This window comes from Sarcophilus harrisii, chromosome 3 (assembly GCF_902635505.1).
Source record: "Sarcophilus harrisii chromosome 3, mSarHar1.11, whole genome shotgun sequence".
Lineage (NCBI taxonomy): Eukaryota > Metazoa > Chordata > Mammalia > Dasyuromorphia > Dasyuridae > Sarcophilus > Sarcophilus harrisii.
In genome coordinates, this window is record NC_045428.1 from 448,235,028 (window position 1) to 448,249,988 (window position 14,961).

Here is a 14,961-nt window from a genome sequence, read left to right on the forward strand (position 1 = left end):
ATCAACTATGATAGACTTGGCTCTTCTCAGCAATATGGTGATCCAAGGCAATTCCAACAGACTTGATTTGAAAAATGCCAGTCACATCCAAAGAAAGAACTTTGGAGATTGAATGTGGATCGAAACATAGTATTTTTACCTTTCTGTTGTTGATTTTTCTTTCATGGTTTTTCCCCTGTTTGGTCTGTTTTTTTTATAATATGATAAATATGGAAATATGTTTAGGAGATTTGTACATATATAGCCAAATCAGATTGCTTGCTGTGTTGTGAAGGGGGAAGGAAAGGGAGAAAGGGAGAAAAGTTTTGGAGCACAAAGACTTACAAAAATGAATGTTGAAAACTATCTTTATCTGTATTTAAAAAAATAAAATACTATTGAGAAAGAAAGAACTACATTTGGAGTTTATGGAACTACAAACCTGTTAAGGGTTGTACGCTTGATACTAACTGTTGATAAGTAATTATTTCTAGTGCTATTTCAATCCAAGTGGGGTAAGGCGTCCAGGAACCCCTTAGCATTAGAGTCTCAGTCTCGCAGCTGCTCAACTGAGTTGGTTCCATTTTCTATTGAGATGAACCCTGGGGGAAGAATTCCTCTCCAAGAAGTAGCAGAGACAGTGACTGTGAAGGATGGTGGGACGGAAAGGAAATCTTGGGAGACTCAAAAACCATGAAGAGCAGTTCTTACCTTCTTGATGTAGGGCATGTAGTTGGAGTCCTTGTCGTAGGAGCCATATTCATTCTCCACCTGCACGGCTATGATGGGCCCTCCCTGTTTATACTGAGAAAGGAGGAGTTGGGCATTAGCACTACAGGGAAAGGATCTAATCATGTCGCTCCTCCTCTTCAAACCGCGCGGGTGCTAGTCTGACCCCCGAAGTGTCTCCCACCTGGCTTGTCTTGTGCTCCTAAGAGGAGGGGGTGCAGCACCAACAGCGTCACGGAGCCGGCTTCCGCGACTCCCTCCCGGGCTGGCTGTGAGTGAGGCCTTGGTGGCCCTGTGACTGGGCCTTACCCCTCTTCCCCGCTCCCTCACGCCCTCAGCACCGCCAAGCTGGCAGTGAGCTTCCGGTCTTGGTTGGTGACTCCCAGAAATGCCAAGAGAGAGCAAGCTCTTCTCAAGAGAAAGCCACTTCCAAGGCACTTGGATGTAAACAATGGCTGCCTCACAAAACTCCCGGTAGGGGACCTCCCCTCCAGAATGGGCCTGCGTGTGCACAGCCCCTTCCTGAGCAGGCTCGGTGTGCCAGCTGACGAGAGACCCTCCAAACGCACAAAGGCACGGGCCCCGACCTCAGCCCTTATGTCCTGATTCTGAAGATGCAGCAAGCCCGGGCCCAAGGACTCATGGCCCATGTAGGCAGAGGGAGCAGAGCCTCCACAATGTGCATAGAGAATCCTGGGATCGGAAGGGGAGGCGTGGAGCCCCTGCTGGCCTGTGGCCCATTTTCCTGGGAACAGAGGGTGCAGGAGAGATGGGGGGTGTTGGCTTTACCTGCAGCGGAACCACCCTGGGAATCAGATGATTAAAATACCGATCCACAGCTTTCAGGAAACCGGCATAGGTTGTTCTCAGCTCCATGCTGGAGTCCTGGAGCAACCAGCTAGAAGTAAAAAGAGCAGAGGCTGAGGGCCAGACGGAGCATGGACAGGGTTCCAGGTCAGGGCTGAGCTACATCCTCAAACAGCCGCCCACTGCAGAGCCCGGGCCACAAACACCTCAAGCCCTTCACCCATGGCTGCTCCCTGGTAGAGGACATGGCAGGGATTCAGCTCGGGCTCCTGCTCGGCTGCAGAAAGGGAGGCCGGCCAGGGGCTCCGGGTGACTGGGGATCAGCCTTCTGGGCACTTTCACCCACAATTCTCCCAAGAGACCCAAACCAAACAGTTCAAGGGTCTTCTAAGAATAGAAAACCCAGCCCAATTTAACCGGCATTTCTTTCCACTGTCATCCATGAAGAAGAGCTTGAAATCAGCAGCAGTCCACTTTACTGACTCAAAAGCCAGCTACCATCCATTCTAATGGAGGCTAAGGGGACTAACAGGGGTAACCAGGCTTCATGGTACAAAATGGGCCCATGCTTCATACCCTCCGTCCCATGATCTCAGAACTCCACAACAACCGCTGAACCAAGGACAAAATATAAAGTCCCTGCTCCTAACTTGAGCCCCTCAACCTCTCTTACATCTAGAATAATGAGAAGCATTGTCTGTGTTCCTAGAGTCCCATTGCCAGTCTGGAAATCACAGGCAGAACGGCAAAGTGACCTGTGAGTGTATAATCGAGGGCATAGAGAAAGCAGCAACTTTCTCCAATCTAAACATTCATTTAGCACCCCCCAACTCACCCTTAAATCCAACTGGATTACTCCCAGACCCTTCATCTCTGCTCTTGGAAGAGCTCCTGATTTCCTGAGACCCTGCTCTTTTGCCCTTCGCAGATCCTGACCCTCCTTGGGGCTATGTGTGGGCACTCATGCACATATTTATGCTGCCTTTCCTAAGGGATGTCACGTTCCAGACTAAGAAGTGAACACACAGACTTGGGTGCCAAAGGTACAAGCTGCTGCCTGAACACTCCTTAATCCCCTTCTGCTGCTCAATTCAACTCTTAAAAGTTCCTAGGGATCTTTCAGCCACCTGGGCCCAAGAAGGCATGGGAAGAAGAAGAGAAAAAAGCCACTAATATTGAATATGCTAACAGTCTCCTCCGGGTACATGTCATGGTGGTGAACAACAGGAAACAAAAGAACCGAGGAGGACCACAGTATGAAACTGCTTGTGTGGCCAGAGTTACAAGTAGACACACTACAGCCTTTGTTTCTGTTCTACTGAGGCCTTCTATAGCGGAAGGCAGGGGACAGCCATGTATATGACTCTGCATAAGAATGGGGTCTATGATGAGGAAAGGGTCCTTACCCTTTAGTGCACAGGGGAGGGATCGCTTCTATATAAACAAGTAAGCATTCTTATAAATGGAAAAGTGACCTAAGATATATAAAAAACAAAAATTCCTTTTTATATCATGTCCTTTTTTTCCTTTCAAAGCACTTACCCATTTTCTCACATATTCTATCCTAAATATCAGGGAAAGTAAGATGCAGAGTAATTGATGAGTAGCATTTAGTTAGAAGCACAAGGACTTTGTAAAGGTAGTTAAGTGCCCTATCTTGCCAGCCCCTACATGGGGCCTTACAAAAAAAATTTCATGGAAATTCTACTTGGATGATACCCATTACTATATCTATAGTTTTAAGGATTCATATTGTTGATTTTTAATGTAAACAGGAAAATGAAGAGGAAAACAAGCTTTAAAACAAAGTACATGCTTCTGTGGTTTCCATTTTGGATGAGCTCTGGAACATCTGGAATCACTGTTCCATACCACTCACTATGAACTTACCTGGGCAAGCCCCCAAGGTCCCATTCACTGCAGATGTAGGGACCAGGGCGCAGAATCACCCATAGCCCAATATCTGCTGCCATCTGGACAAAGGCCCTAAAGAGGAAGACAATGTCAGTGCCATTTGATAAAACCAAAAGCAGAGTCAAGAATAGGAAGTCTTAATTAGCAATCCTGGACCAGACTGAAGTTATTCTCCCTCAACTGGGAAGTCTGGGGAGAGCTCTGGCTACTAAAAAACTTGGAGCAGCTGGTACCCAGAAGGGAAGGGAATTCACCCTGCCCAAGAGGCAACATCTCTTCCCCTTCTCCCCAGCCCCCCATGCAAAGTCAAGGGGTTCCTGTCTGTCTAGGCCACTAATCAGAGGGTCCAGGGGAGGAGGAGCTCCAAGAGGTAGCTCACCCCAGCTTTGCCTGTCTTACAGCTTTGCTGACCAAGGACATGGGAATCCCTTGTCACAACACAGGTGGCAGGTTTCATACTGCTGACTAAATCTGCAAAACCCTGGGCTTTTAAGCAGCTTCTCTAGATTACAGCAGGAGAGGAATGGCCACAGAAGCCAGGTCATAACCCTGCTGGGGGAAATCAGATTATCTAATGGAAAGGACTGGCTCCTAGTACAGGGAAAAGAGTTCCCAGCATTTTAGAACCTGGATCTTGGTTTCCAAGAATAAAGGTCAGCTTTCCCCTTCTACTTTCCTCCCCTATTTACAGCATCCAATCCCCAACCTCCCCACAATTTAAGCTTTTAAGACATACTCTACGTCCAAGTTCCCACTGAAGTTAAACTTCCCTCTTTCTGGTTCATGGAGATTCCAGGGAATATACCTGCAACCAAAAAAAGTAGTCAGGCAAGACTCACCTGTCTCATTCCACCTATCTCCAGGTAATCTTCCATACACTGAGCTTTGGAATCAGATACCAGGGAATGCTCCACTTCTGCCAAAAAAACCTTTGGTGCATTTGGAGCAACATGGTACATGTCATGTAAAGTGGATCAGCAGAACTGATAAGCTGAGCGTGAACCCTGCTATCCGGGCATGTTTCTGAGTGGGCTCAAAAGCAAATGAGAATGATTTGGGATTCACCCTCATTTGGGAATATCTACAAGTTCCAATCCCTTCCATTATGGAAACAGCCCCATCTATGATTTCACTGATGTAGGGAACTCCCAGGAAGGAAACAACCTCTACCAACACAGATCAGCAACCCTTTTACAATATACAGCCTTGGGGAGCTGCCCCAGATATGGAGAGGGTAAGCAGACCAATTATGTATCAGATCCAGCTTCAATACCCACCTGATGCATCAGACTAAGTCACAAAACTTTATTTGCACCAGAATCACCAGAAGGAACCCACTGGACCATGTCAAATTCATGGTAGTTCAGGAGCTTCGGCTCACTGTTCTGTCTGACCTCTGGGATCCCATCCCCCGTCTTTATATCCTAGGACCTGAACAACTGTGGTGGTATGGGGCCCACAGCATTCCCATTTTCATTATATTTTCCCTTCTCTCCCAATATATCAAATGTTATCTTAGCTAGATATTCACCTCTTTCCCTTTCTTGGCTAAGCCAGTTAAAGGTTAAAGAAGGGTTTTCCTTTACAAGGTAAATTCACAATTTCTCTAAAGGGTACAAAGAATCATGTATCTGACCTACAATGAGTATATTAATTTCTGCTAGATTTACCCTGAATTTCAAAGGGCAAAGTTCCAAGAAGCCAGGCCCCATATGGCATAGGTCATATTTCTTCCTTCCAAGATACCCTACCACAAACTTTAGCTCTACTAACACTTCCCAGCAAGAAGCAGTGCCAGCTCCCTACAGAGTGCTACATGATCCCAATGCCCAAAATACATCATAAATATCATTCCATCACCACTTTATCTTCCTTACTGCTCTGAAAGTTTCCTGAGAGTAAGATGTTCTCCCCCAAGTGCCTAGGTGCTTCCCTTAAGACAGGGACTGTTCTCCCTTCTTCGTTATCTCCCCCCTGTTCTCTACACTCAATCACGCCCTGCCTTCTCCCAGCGGCAGTCTTCCATGCCCCTACCCCTATCAGAACCAGGCTGGGCATCTCCCCAAACAAGTCTGCTAAGTGTTACTGGCTTGGATATTTGGGCACTAAGCAGGAAACTATCCCAGGTAGTTGGAGCTATAAGTTATGACATTTTCTAAAGATCTCTGTGGATAACAAGGGATGGGATTTGGGGAGGACTAAGAATACTCACGTAGTGAGAGTGTTTAAGCCACAGGCCTTCAACTTCAGCAATCGATCTCTCCAATATTCCCTGGGCACTCGAAAGTAGTGAATAGAACCCCCAAAAATCTGGAAGTGGGAGCCTTCCAACAAGAAGTTTGGGCCTTCAGCTTGCAGTCCCAAATGTCGGTGCCAGCGCCATATGGGGAACAGATCACTCCAGTTAAACCTCCAGTCAAAAGGGAAAGAAAGCTTGTAAGTCTTCTGAATTCAACCCTAGTTATAGGCAAAGGGGCAGCAAGAAAGGGAAACGCTCCTTGCTTATCCTACAAAAGCCTTGCATGTATATATTACAGTGTCTTTATGGGGCATTACCTCCCCCTACCAAAAAAAAGCCCCTCCTCCCTCAGTCAGACATAGACAAAAGGCCTTCCTCAGCTCCACTCACACTCATGCCTGGTGGCTGTGGAAGAGCAAGCTAGCAAGGACGAAGGCAGGAAGAAGACAAACACCATTTTCACTGGACGGTCACTATACTAAAAGGAGAGGAGAAAGGATGGAGAGAGCTCCATGCTGAAAACAGGAGGGCAGCTGGTGATCTGGGCCAGACAGCTCAGGGCTGTGCGGGCCGGCCGTGGGCCAGGGAGAGGGAAGGAAGCAAGCCGGAGGGCTCCTGCGGCGGAGGCGCCGGCTCTAGGCTACTGCTCAGTACAGTACCTGGGAGCTGCCTCACTCCCACAGCTGTCCAACTTAAGGGGCAGGTACCTGGAAAAGGGCAGCTGGGTTAGAAGCAGCACCGATTACTGAATCCCCACATGCTCAGCTCCCATTTCTTTACTTAAGATCAATTATCAGCCAAGAAACTTTGTAAGACAGAGACCGAGTCCCAGGAAAGGAGCTAGACGCTCACCATCTTAAAGTCAGAATTGCCTCTACGTACTCTCAGCTGAAATTGCCACCCTGCCATCCCTTGGTCTCCAGAAAGAGCGGTTTGTACAATCAGGCCCCAGCCCACCTCTCAAATCTTGCAATAATTTATAAAGGCAGCTTCAGGCATCTGTGACTTCCTTAGGGTGGCTACTCATGCTGCCAATACAGATTGTGACCCCTCTACAACGGAGTGAATGGTCTTTGAGAGTTATTGTAGTTAATAATGTTAATAATGTGTTATTGTAGTTAATAATTCATCTGGCAATGAGCCTTTCTATGCTTACCTTGGTTGGCTTTAACGTGACCTTTTATAAGTTATAACTTACAGTCATAAAATGCTTTATAATAATAAAGCACTTCATAGACCATCTCACTTGCTGCTCGTAAGTTTCTGATGCAGAAAGAGCAAATATTTATCTCCATTTTACTGATGAAGAAAAGTAAGGCTCAGAGAGATAATGTGACTTTTTACCATCAAACAGCTATCAAATATCACAGCCAGGAACTGAATCCAGGTCTTCTAAATCTAAGTCCATACCCTGCCTTTCTAAACTCCCATTGGTCACCAAACTAGTCATTCTCCAGACAGACATTAAGCCCTTAAGAGTCTGCATTTTTATTCCCACAGCTTCCCTTGCTTGGAACATCTCATAGTCTCTTCTTAGGCTTTTACTTTCTACCTCCATAAAGTGTTTTCTGATTATACCAGTTTCCACTGCTAAGTTTCTACAGCAGAATAATTCAAGATGGTGGGGGAAAGGATTAAAGGGCACATGCTCCTTACATACTCCCTTGAAAATTACAATAGAAATAATGGAAAGAAATTGGCTAAGATCCCACACAATAAAAGAAAATTCATCAAAAAAAAATTTTAATGAGCAAAACAAAATACTAAGTACCTTTAAAAAAATACAAGTGAGCAAAATAATCAGCTAAACTACTAAAAGCAAAGCAAATAACCACCCATGGTCCATCAAGATATATCCTCAAATGGCTGACACATTCAAGAGAATTAAATAACTATTAATTTTGAAACGAATCATCACAAAACTAAAAAAAGCAAGTCTTTTTAAAATCAATTAAAGAAAAGTATAATTAAAATTAAGATACTAAAAAGTTATCTATAGTAAATTTAAAAGTACAATATTGAAAGTACAATTAAAAACTACAGAAACAATATATAATGACAGAAAACAGAATTTCATAAATATGAAACACAACTAAAAATACTGACCCCAAAAATAATAACAATTATTATTATTCAGGTTAGACCTAGAGAACAATGCTTAAAATAGCAACTTTGGGATTACTGATATTTAAGAGCATTTAGAAAAACAGAAGGAAATTATCAAAAGAAGTTTCACATAATTTACAAAAACAATGAAGAAATACAATTAGAAAGAATCCACAGAACTTTGAGAAGGAAAAATCCAAGATAGAATATCCCTGAAGACATCATAGTTACATTCTGGTACTACAAGGAAAAAATACTTCAAAAGCTGCCAGAAGAAATGAATTAATCAAAAGATTCACACATTTTAAAAAATTACTCAGTTCCTACTTTTCTTCTGATAGTTTTTTTAAATGCTTTATAATAGAAGCAGTTAGGTAGCATAGTGGATACAGTACGGGGCCTGGAATCAGGACAATTTGTGTTCAAATTTGACCTCACACACTTATATAATTCTAGGTAAGTCACATAATATCTGTTTGCCTCAGTTTCCTCAAGTGCAAAATAGGTAAAATAATAGTACCTACATTAGAAGGATCAAGAGAATAAATATTTGTAAAGTACTCAGCACTGTCTCTGGTACACAGTAAATGCTATATAATGTTAAGGAAAGACTAAGAAACTGCTTATGCAGCTGGGACCCCTGTCGATAAGCAAACCAGTGTATCTTCATAATCTAGCAGTTCTCAAGGGAAAAAAAGCTGCTTTTGCCATCTTTAATTATTCATGATTTCTCCTGCTCCTACCATTCCCATTTAGGTGAAGATTTCTGTTTCTTCTCTTCATTGTGATTTCATAAATATGCAAACTTCTGTTTGAATTATGAACTCTTTGCCCTGGCTTAGGACTCCACTTGCATTTTCATTTCTCTTGTAACAAAATCTAATTGCAACACAATGTCTCATGAGCTTGTGATATTATTTTTTGGCTAAAAGTAAATGATTTCTAGGGTTAGTATTTTGCCAGGTGCCAAGAAAAATTAGAATCACAACAAACTTTTTTTTTTTTTTTAATTTAATAGCCTTTTATTTACAGGATATATACATGGGTAACTTTACAGCATTAACAATTGCCAAACCTCTTGTTCCAATTTTTCACCTCTTACCCCCCCCTCCCCTAAATGGCAGGATGACCAGTAGATGTTAAATATATTAAAATATAACTTAGATACACAATAAGTATACATGACCAAAACATTATTTTGCTGTACAAAAAGAATCAGGCTCTGAATTATTGTACAATTAGCTTGTGAAGGAAATCAAAAATGCATGTGTGCATAAATATAGGGATTGGGAATTTAATGTAATGGTTTTTAGTCATCTCCCAGAGTTCTTTTTCTGGGCATAGCTAGTTCAGTTCATTACTGCTCCATTAGAAATGATTTGGTTGATCTCGTTGCTGAGGATGGCCTGGTCCATCAGAACTGGTCATCATCTAGTATTGTTGTTGAAGTATATAATGATCTCCTGGTCCTGCTCATTTCACTCAGCATCAGTTCATCACAACAAACTTTTAAAGAACAAGAAATGGCTAGAGAAATTGGAATATAACATTTACAAAATTAATAGACATGGAGCCACCAATAAAACCATATATCTGAGAAATAAATACTACAAAAATATACAGCAATACTGTCTTCAAGAAAGTTTTCCTATTTTGCCTTTCCTTATCATCTTTTTTCCTTTTTGATCTGATTTTTCTTGTGCAGCAAGATAATTGTATAAATAGGTATACATATATTGGATTTAACATTTTTAACATATATTAGATTACTTGGCATCTAGGGGAGGGGGTGAGGGGGAGGAAAAATTTAGAAAAATTGGAACAGAAGGTTTTGCAGTGGTCAATGTTGAAAAATTATCCGTGTATATGTTTTGAAAATGAAAAGCTTTAATAAAAAATAAATAAAAAAAAAGTTTTCCAACAACAAACAAGCCTTTTAGTCAAATCTCTCTATGCAAGTCAAGAAAAATTAGTTACATCAGAGCCTTCAGATCTAAACTTCTAAGTACTTTAAAACAGTATTTCAAAGACAAGGAAGGAAAAAAAGTGAAGAGAAGGAAGGGAGCAAGAAAATATCAAAACAAAGCTCCAATCATTGATAATAAAGGAATCCAAAATAAAGAAAATCTCATAATAATTACTAATGATAGGGAATTTTTGTTTAGAATGGTTCTATTAAATTTTGGCTTACTAACAGAATTTTTTTTTTAAAGTGAGGGTTTATTCTTATCTAACAGAGAGGTTGAAGAAAAGATAAAATCTAAGAATTCTAATGCTAAATGGAAATAAACTAAACTTTCTAATAAAATCCAAAAGAGTAACAAAATAGATTAAACAGTGCCTATAAAAATCCAGAAACATCTAAATAGACTCAAAATAAATGAACAGTCTAAAATTTCCCATGCTACTGCCACATTTTGAAAAGAAAAAATATGGTAATGAAGAGAATCAGCTATACCCAGAGAGAGAACTATGAGAAATGAGTGTGGACCACAACATAGCATTTCCACTCTTTCTGTTATTGTTTGCTTGCATTTTTGTTTTCCTTCTCAGGTATTTTTTACCTAAATATATACATATTTAACATGTATTGCACTACTTGCTAAATAGGGGAGGGAGTGGTAGGAAAAAGGGGAAAAATGGGAACAAAAGGCTTTTGTCAGTGTTGAAAAATTACCCATGCATATGTTTTGTAAATAAAAAGCTATAATAATAATAATAAAAGTAAATAGCATTAAAGATACTGAACTAAGTTGAACTTTTCTTGGACTCCTGACCATGGGCTCCGATTAGAGAGCATTAACATGTTCCATCCTTCTGAATGAAGACCATATCAAATACTCACAACCTCTACACATCTCTTCCAACTTTAGCTCTTCCACATAAATAATTTCCCCCCTTTAGAATATAAACTCCTTAAGCCCAGGGGCTATCTTGTTTGCATGTATTTGTATCCCCCAGCACTTAACATAGGACCAAACACACAATAAATCCTTTTCCACTCATTCAAAGATAAACTATTAAAAGAGCAAGGATGTTATAATATTATTCCAAAAGATTTTACACAAAATAAGAATATACAAATCTTAAATTAACATATATTAATAATTATGCAGCAAAAGAAAATTTTCCACCCTTACAAAAAGAAAGAAAAACCAAAACTAACTGAAAATTTTAGCATCCCACTGTCAGATCACAGTTCAATAATGACAACAGTAGTAAAGAAAGCGTTAAACAAATTAAAATTAAAAAACAAACATGTAGAGACTTAATACAAAAAGCAAAGACTTCCCTGTGTTCACGTAAGAAAAAAATAATAATCAAGAGCTGAGCCAAAAAGAAGATAAATCAGATATAAAAAGTAGTAATTATTTATTCTATAATTATTATACATAAATCAATAAAAGGTACTAGAGAATAATGATATAGTAAACAAAGATATAGGAAACTAAAAAAGTTAATAACTAGATAAAAAGGAAATTATAAAATCAGTAGAAATAGTGGTCTATCACAATAGACAGTTTTCAATGGAGCTGTGACCTCATCCAAGTGATTATTTTCTCTAGTCATACAGGCTTCAGTCCATTTCTGTCTGCCCCTCCTATGTGCCTGGTCCATGTTCTCTCCTCCACTAAGGGTACACCCACTGTGATGACGGCCTTCTCTCAGATCTCTTCACATTGACTCAGAGACAATGGGGCCCACCAGTTGCCTATCAATGGCTCCTTGCTGTGCGACTGGCCTATTTTTTTAATTCCATAACACATCTCCCTGATGACATCCTTAATAATGCTTCTTTCTCTTACACAATTCTCCCTTGCCTGTTTATACCCACCACAGACTCCTATCATCTTTTGGATGACACTCAACTTTAGTTTTTTGGATTATTCTAAGATTCAAAGCCATAAAGTGCCATTATTAAGAAGATGGGCCTTGATTTCAAGGAAAGTTTGGAGTCATTAAAAGCACTGCATAATATTCCAAAGACAACCCAGTCCTCTCTTCCCACCCTCGCCAGGCCCAGCTCATTGTCCAAGTGTGCAGTTTCTGATGGGCCAACTCTGGTGTCCTTGGTCCAGGGCAGCTGCGCTTCCCCACTTCATCTCCCTGGCGACCATTTGCACTTCCCTGTTCTGTCCTGTGTCCTGCTGCTTCTGGGCACGTGATGAAGCCGGCTCCGCTAAGTCTTTCACAGGTCTCACCATGAAGAATCTTTGTGATGACTTTCCTTTTTACCTTGCCAGGCTTTAGTGAAGGCTCAGTGAAGTGTCTGTGGGCAGCACCTAAAACACCGCTTCTCCATCCCTTACCCAGTTATGGCAGAGGCAGTCTATGAAGCTTTAGCGTGATCTAGGTCCAGGGCCCAGAGGGAGATGCTGAAATATGACTGCTCACTGTGAATATTATAACGACATTCTTGTTGTCAGCCTTAAATGAGCCCTCCCTATACTTTCATTCACATTCACTCATTCACCAAACATCAAGGCAGCCCAGTAAGAGACTAGATATAAAGATAATTTAAAACCCTGTAGTTCTTTTCAAGAAGTTTTCTGTAAGAAAAGGAGAAGATGTACAAAAGTCATGTTGACATACAGGGGTATGAGGGAAGAGATCCAAGGACTCCAAGGGACTAGAAAAAAGGGAAAAGTCTTTCCTTTGCTTTGTGTGAAACAGGGCCAGTGAGGTTGGGGAGGTCCTCGAAGGCTGCCCAGATCAAACAGCATTGGAGGAAGAATTTCAGGAAAGGGAGGAACTTCCCCAGTCAGAGGTGGGACTAAGGACAGGCATTTAGAGGAATGGGGATGGTCACACGCACAGAAATAGAGGATGGTAGTAAGCCAAAGAGAACAGAAAGAACAATCCATCTGACAGAAATAAAGATTACACAAAGGGAGAACTTTAAGACTGGAAAGGTAAATGAGGGTCAATCTATGGAGGGCTTCCAATGCAAGGATCAATACTTTGGGTAATGGCAATCGTAGTTGTCCTTCATTTTCAAAAAGGACAAATGACATCACAGGGTGATGTCTTGAATAAAACATAAAATGGATTTAAGTGAGATACAAAATCATCAGCTTCATTCTCTGTCCAGTCCCTGAAATCCAGAGGCAAGACAAAAGTCAGGATGGCTGGCAATGACCCGGGATGCAGTGGATGACCTTGGGATCTTCCATGTCTAATCAAGCTCTAGGGGTTCCACAGCACCTGCTTCAGCTGCCTTCATGGACACTGAAATAAATCATCTCCACCTGCTTCGGGTAGACACTCCCCTAATTCACCAATGGATTTCTGCCCCATTAGTTACCCATCATCTGGTCCAGTCCATCTGCTCTACTGTTTCACCATCGTATGGCCTCTTCATGTGCTACAGCTTCTTGGAGCCATGGTGAGAGTAAGGGGAAAGGCAGACACCAGAAGTGAGTGAGCAGCCCTAAAAAGGATTCCCAGCAGAGGGGCTAGTCCTCCCTAAACATCCCATATTGGGAGTTAATGAGAGCAACATGGTCAGGACTACACATTAAGAAGATTAAACAATGATGTGGATAGATTGTGAGAAGATAAACTGGAGGCAAGAAGACCACAACAGAAGGCATTTATAATAGTCTAGAAGGCCTAGACAAGGATGGTTGAAAAGTCCTAAGAAATGGATGTGAGAGATATGTTGGAGTTAGAACTGACAGAAAAGCTTAGTACCTGACTGATGCATGAATCAAGAAAGTCAAAGATGGCTTGGGGCACTCCTGGTGGCCAAGAGAAGATGCTATGAGCAGAAATAGAGACTTTAAGAGGAGAAGCAATTGTATAACTCCATCAATCAAAAAACTTCAAATTTATCTAAAGTGGGTAATTTTTCTAATGCATCAACATTAATGTTTCTATTACTCTTTTGGGGAATTTCCAGGAAAAAAATGGAATTGAAATCCTGATTTTGGAATGTAGCAAGAGATGACGTTTTTGGCTGCAGGGTTTCTTTAGAACCTCTTCTCTAAGCCACTCTGCATAATGGCATTGAGAGGAAAACCCAAGGAAGAGAAAAGAACAAAGAAAAAGGGAATAGGAAGAGAATGATCCATGTTAAAAGTCTGACCAACCCACCAACAAAGGGTTGGAGAGAAGCCCCAAGGAGGCCAGGAGAAAAGAGGTTCTGTGCTACTTGGAGAAAAAAGGAAGCTCAAGTCTTTGCTCCAGCCTTATGTCATGCACTAATCCACCCTACAAGGCCACATCCAGTCTCTGGTCCAAAGCGCTACTTTTAGAGAACTCTGATTGTTAGGAAGGACTTCTACTGAGCTAAAGAGTCTCCTTCCATATCACAGTCACTCTGGTTTTTTTTCTTTCAGAGGCTGAAAAATGTTCTATAGCCTGGTCCATTTAAGAGCAATTATATCTTCAAACTTCATCTTCAATTGGAAGCTGAGCGACCCCACTTGTTATGGATGTTGTAGAGGGAAGAAAGACTCACCTCATTTCCACTCTGTAACCATTCACATATTGGAGGGCAGCCATCAGAGGCTCCCCTCAGTCTTATCTTCTCCAAGTTAAACACCCCCTGCTTCTTCGACCAGTCTTACCATATGGTCTTCAGTCTCCTGCCCACCTAGTGGCCTTCTCCTGGGGGAGAATGTCATTCCTCACAGATACCACCTAGAACTGAGCACAGTACTGCCCATGCAGCCTGATCAGGCCAAAGAGTTACAGAATCATGGCCCCTCTTCTCCTTTTGGTGACTTGTACCTTGGAAGGAAGGCTGGGAGAGCATTCTGGGCTGCCTCCACAATGCTGACTCCCACTAAGCTTGCAATCCACCAAACACCTTGATGAACAATTATAAGCACTCTTCTCCCATCCTGGACTCATAAAGTTGACTTAACCCAAGTGTCGAATTTCACATTTATCTCCTCTAGTTCATCTTATTAGGCATGGCCCATCATTCTGGTCCATCATAATCTTTTGGATGGCCACCATTCTGAGAGTTATCTATCTCAGCTTCATATCACATCCAAACTACATAAGAATATCTGCTAAATCACTGCTTAAAAAAAAAGTACAACGGGCCCAAGACGATGATAGACTCCTAGGGCACCCTACTAAAGATTTTCTTTCAAGTTCACATTGAACCACTAATGTTAACTCTTTGCCTATGATCAATTTTATGTTTCTAAATCCTCCTAACTGTTCTATTTATC

The 14,961-nt window shown here is 41.6% G+C and overlaps 1 protein-coding gene across 4 annotated transcripts in view; it reads right to left on the bottom strand.

Moving 5' to 3' along the window:
* Window positions 1-14,961, bottom strand: part of LOC100913406 (beta-galactosidase-1-like protein 2) — a 53,394-nt gene that overhangs the window by 32,767 nt on the left and 5,666 nt on the right. For all 4 annotated transcript variants that reach the window (XM_031960856.1, XM_031960857.1, XM_031960858.1 and 1 more), the window contains exons 2-6: window positions 5,642-5,839; window positions 4,166-4,234; window positions 3,406-3,501; window positions 1,498-1,606; window positions 691-783 (exon numbers count right to left, since the gene is read on the bottom strand). In XM_031960856.1, the coding sequence (XP_031816716.1) occupies window positions 691-783; window positions 1,498-1,606; window positions 3,406-3,501; window positions 4,166-4,234; window positions 5,642-5,839 (565 nt within the window). The remainder of the gene's footprint in view (window positions 1-690; window positions 784-1,497; window positions 1,607-3,405; window positions 3,502-4,165; window positions 4,235-5,641; window positions 5,840-14,961) is intronic.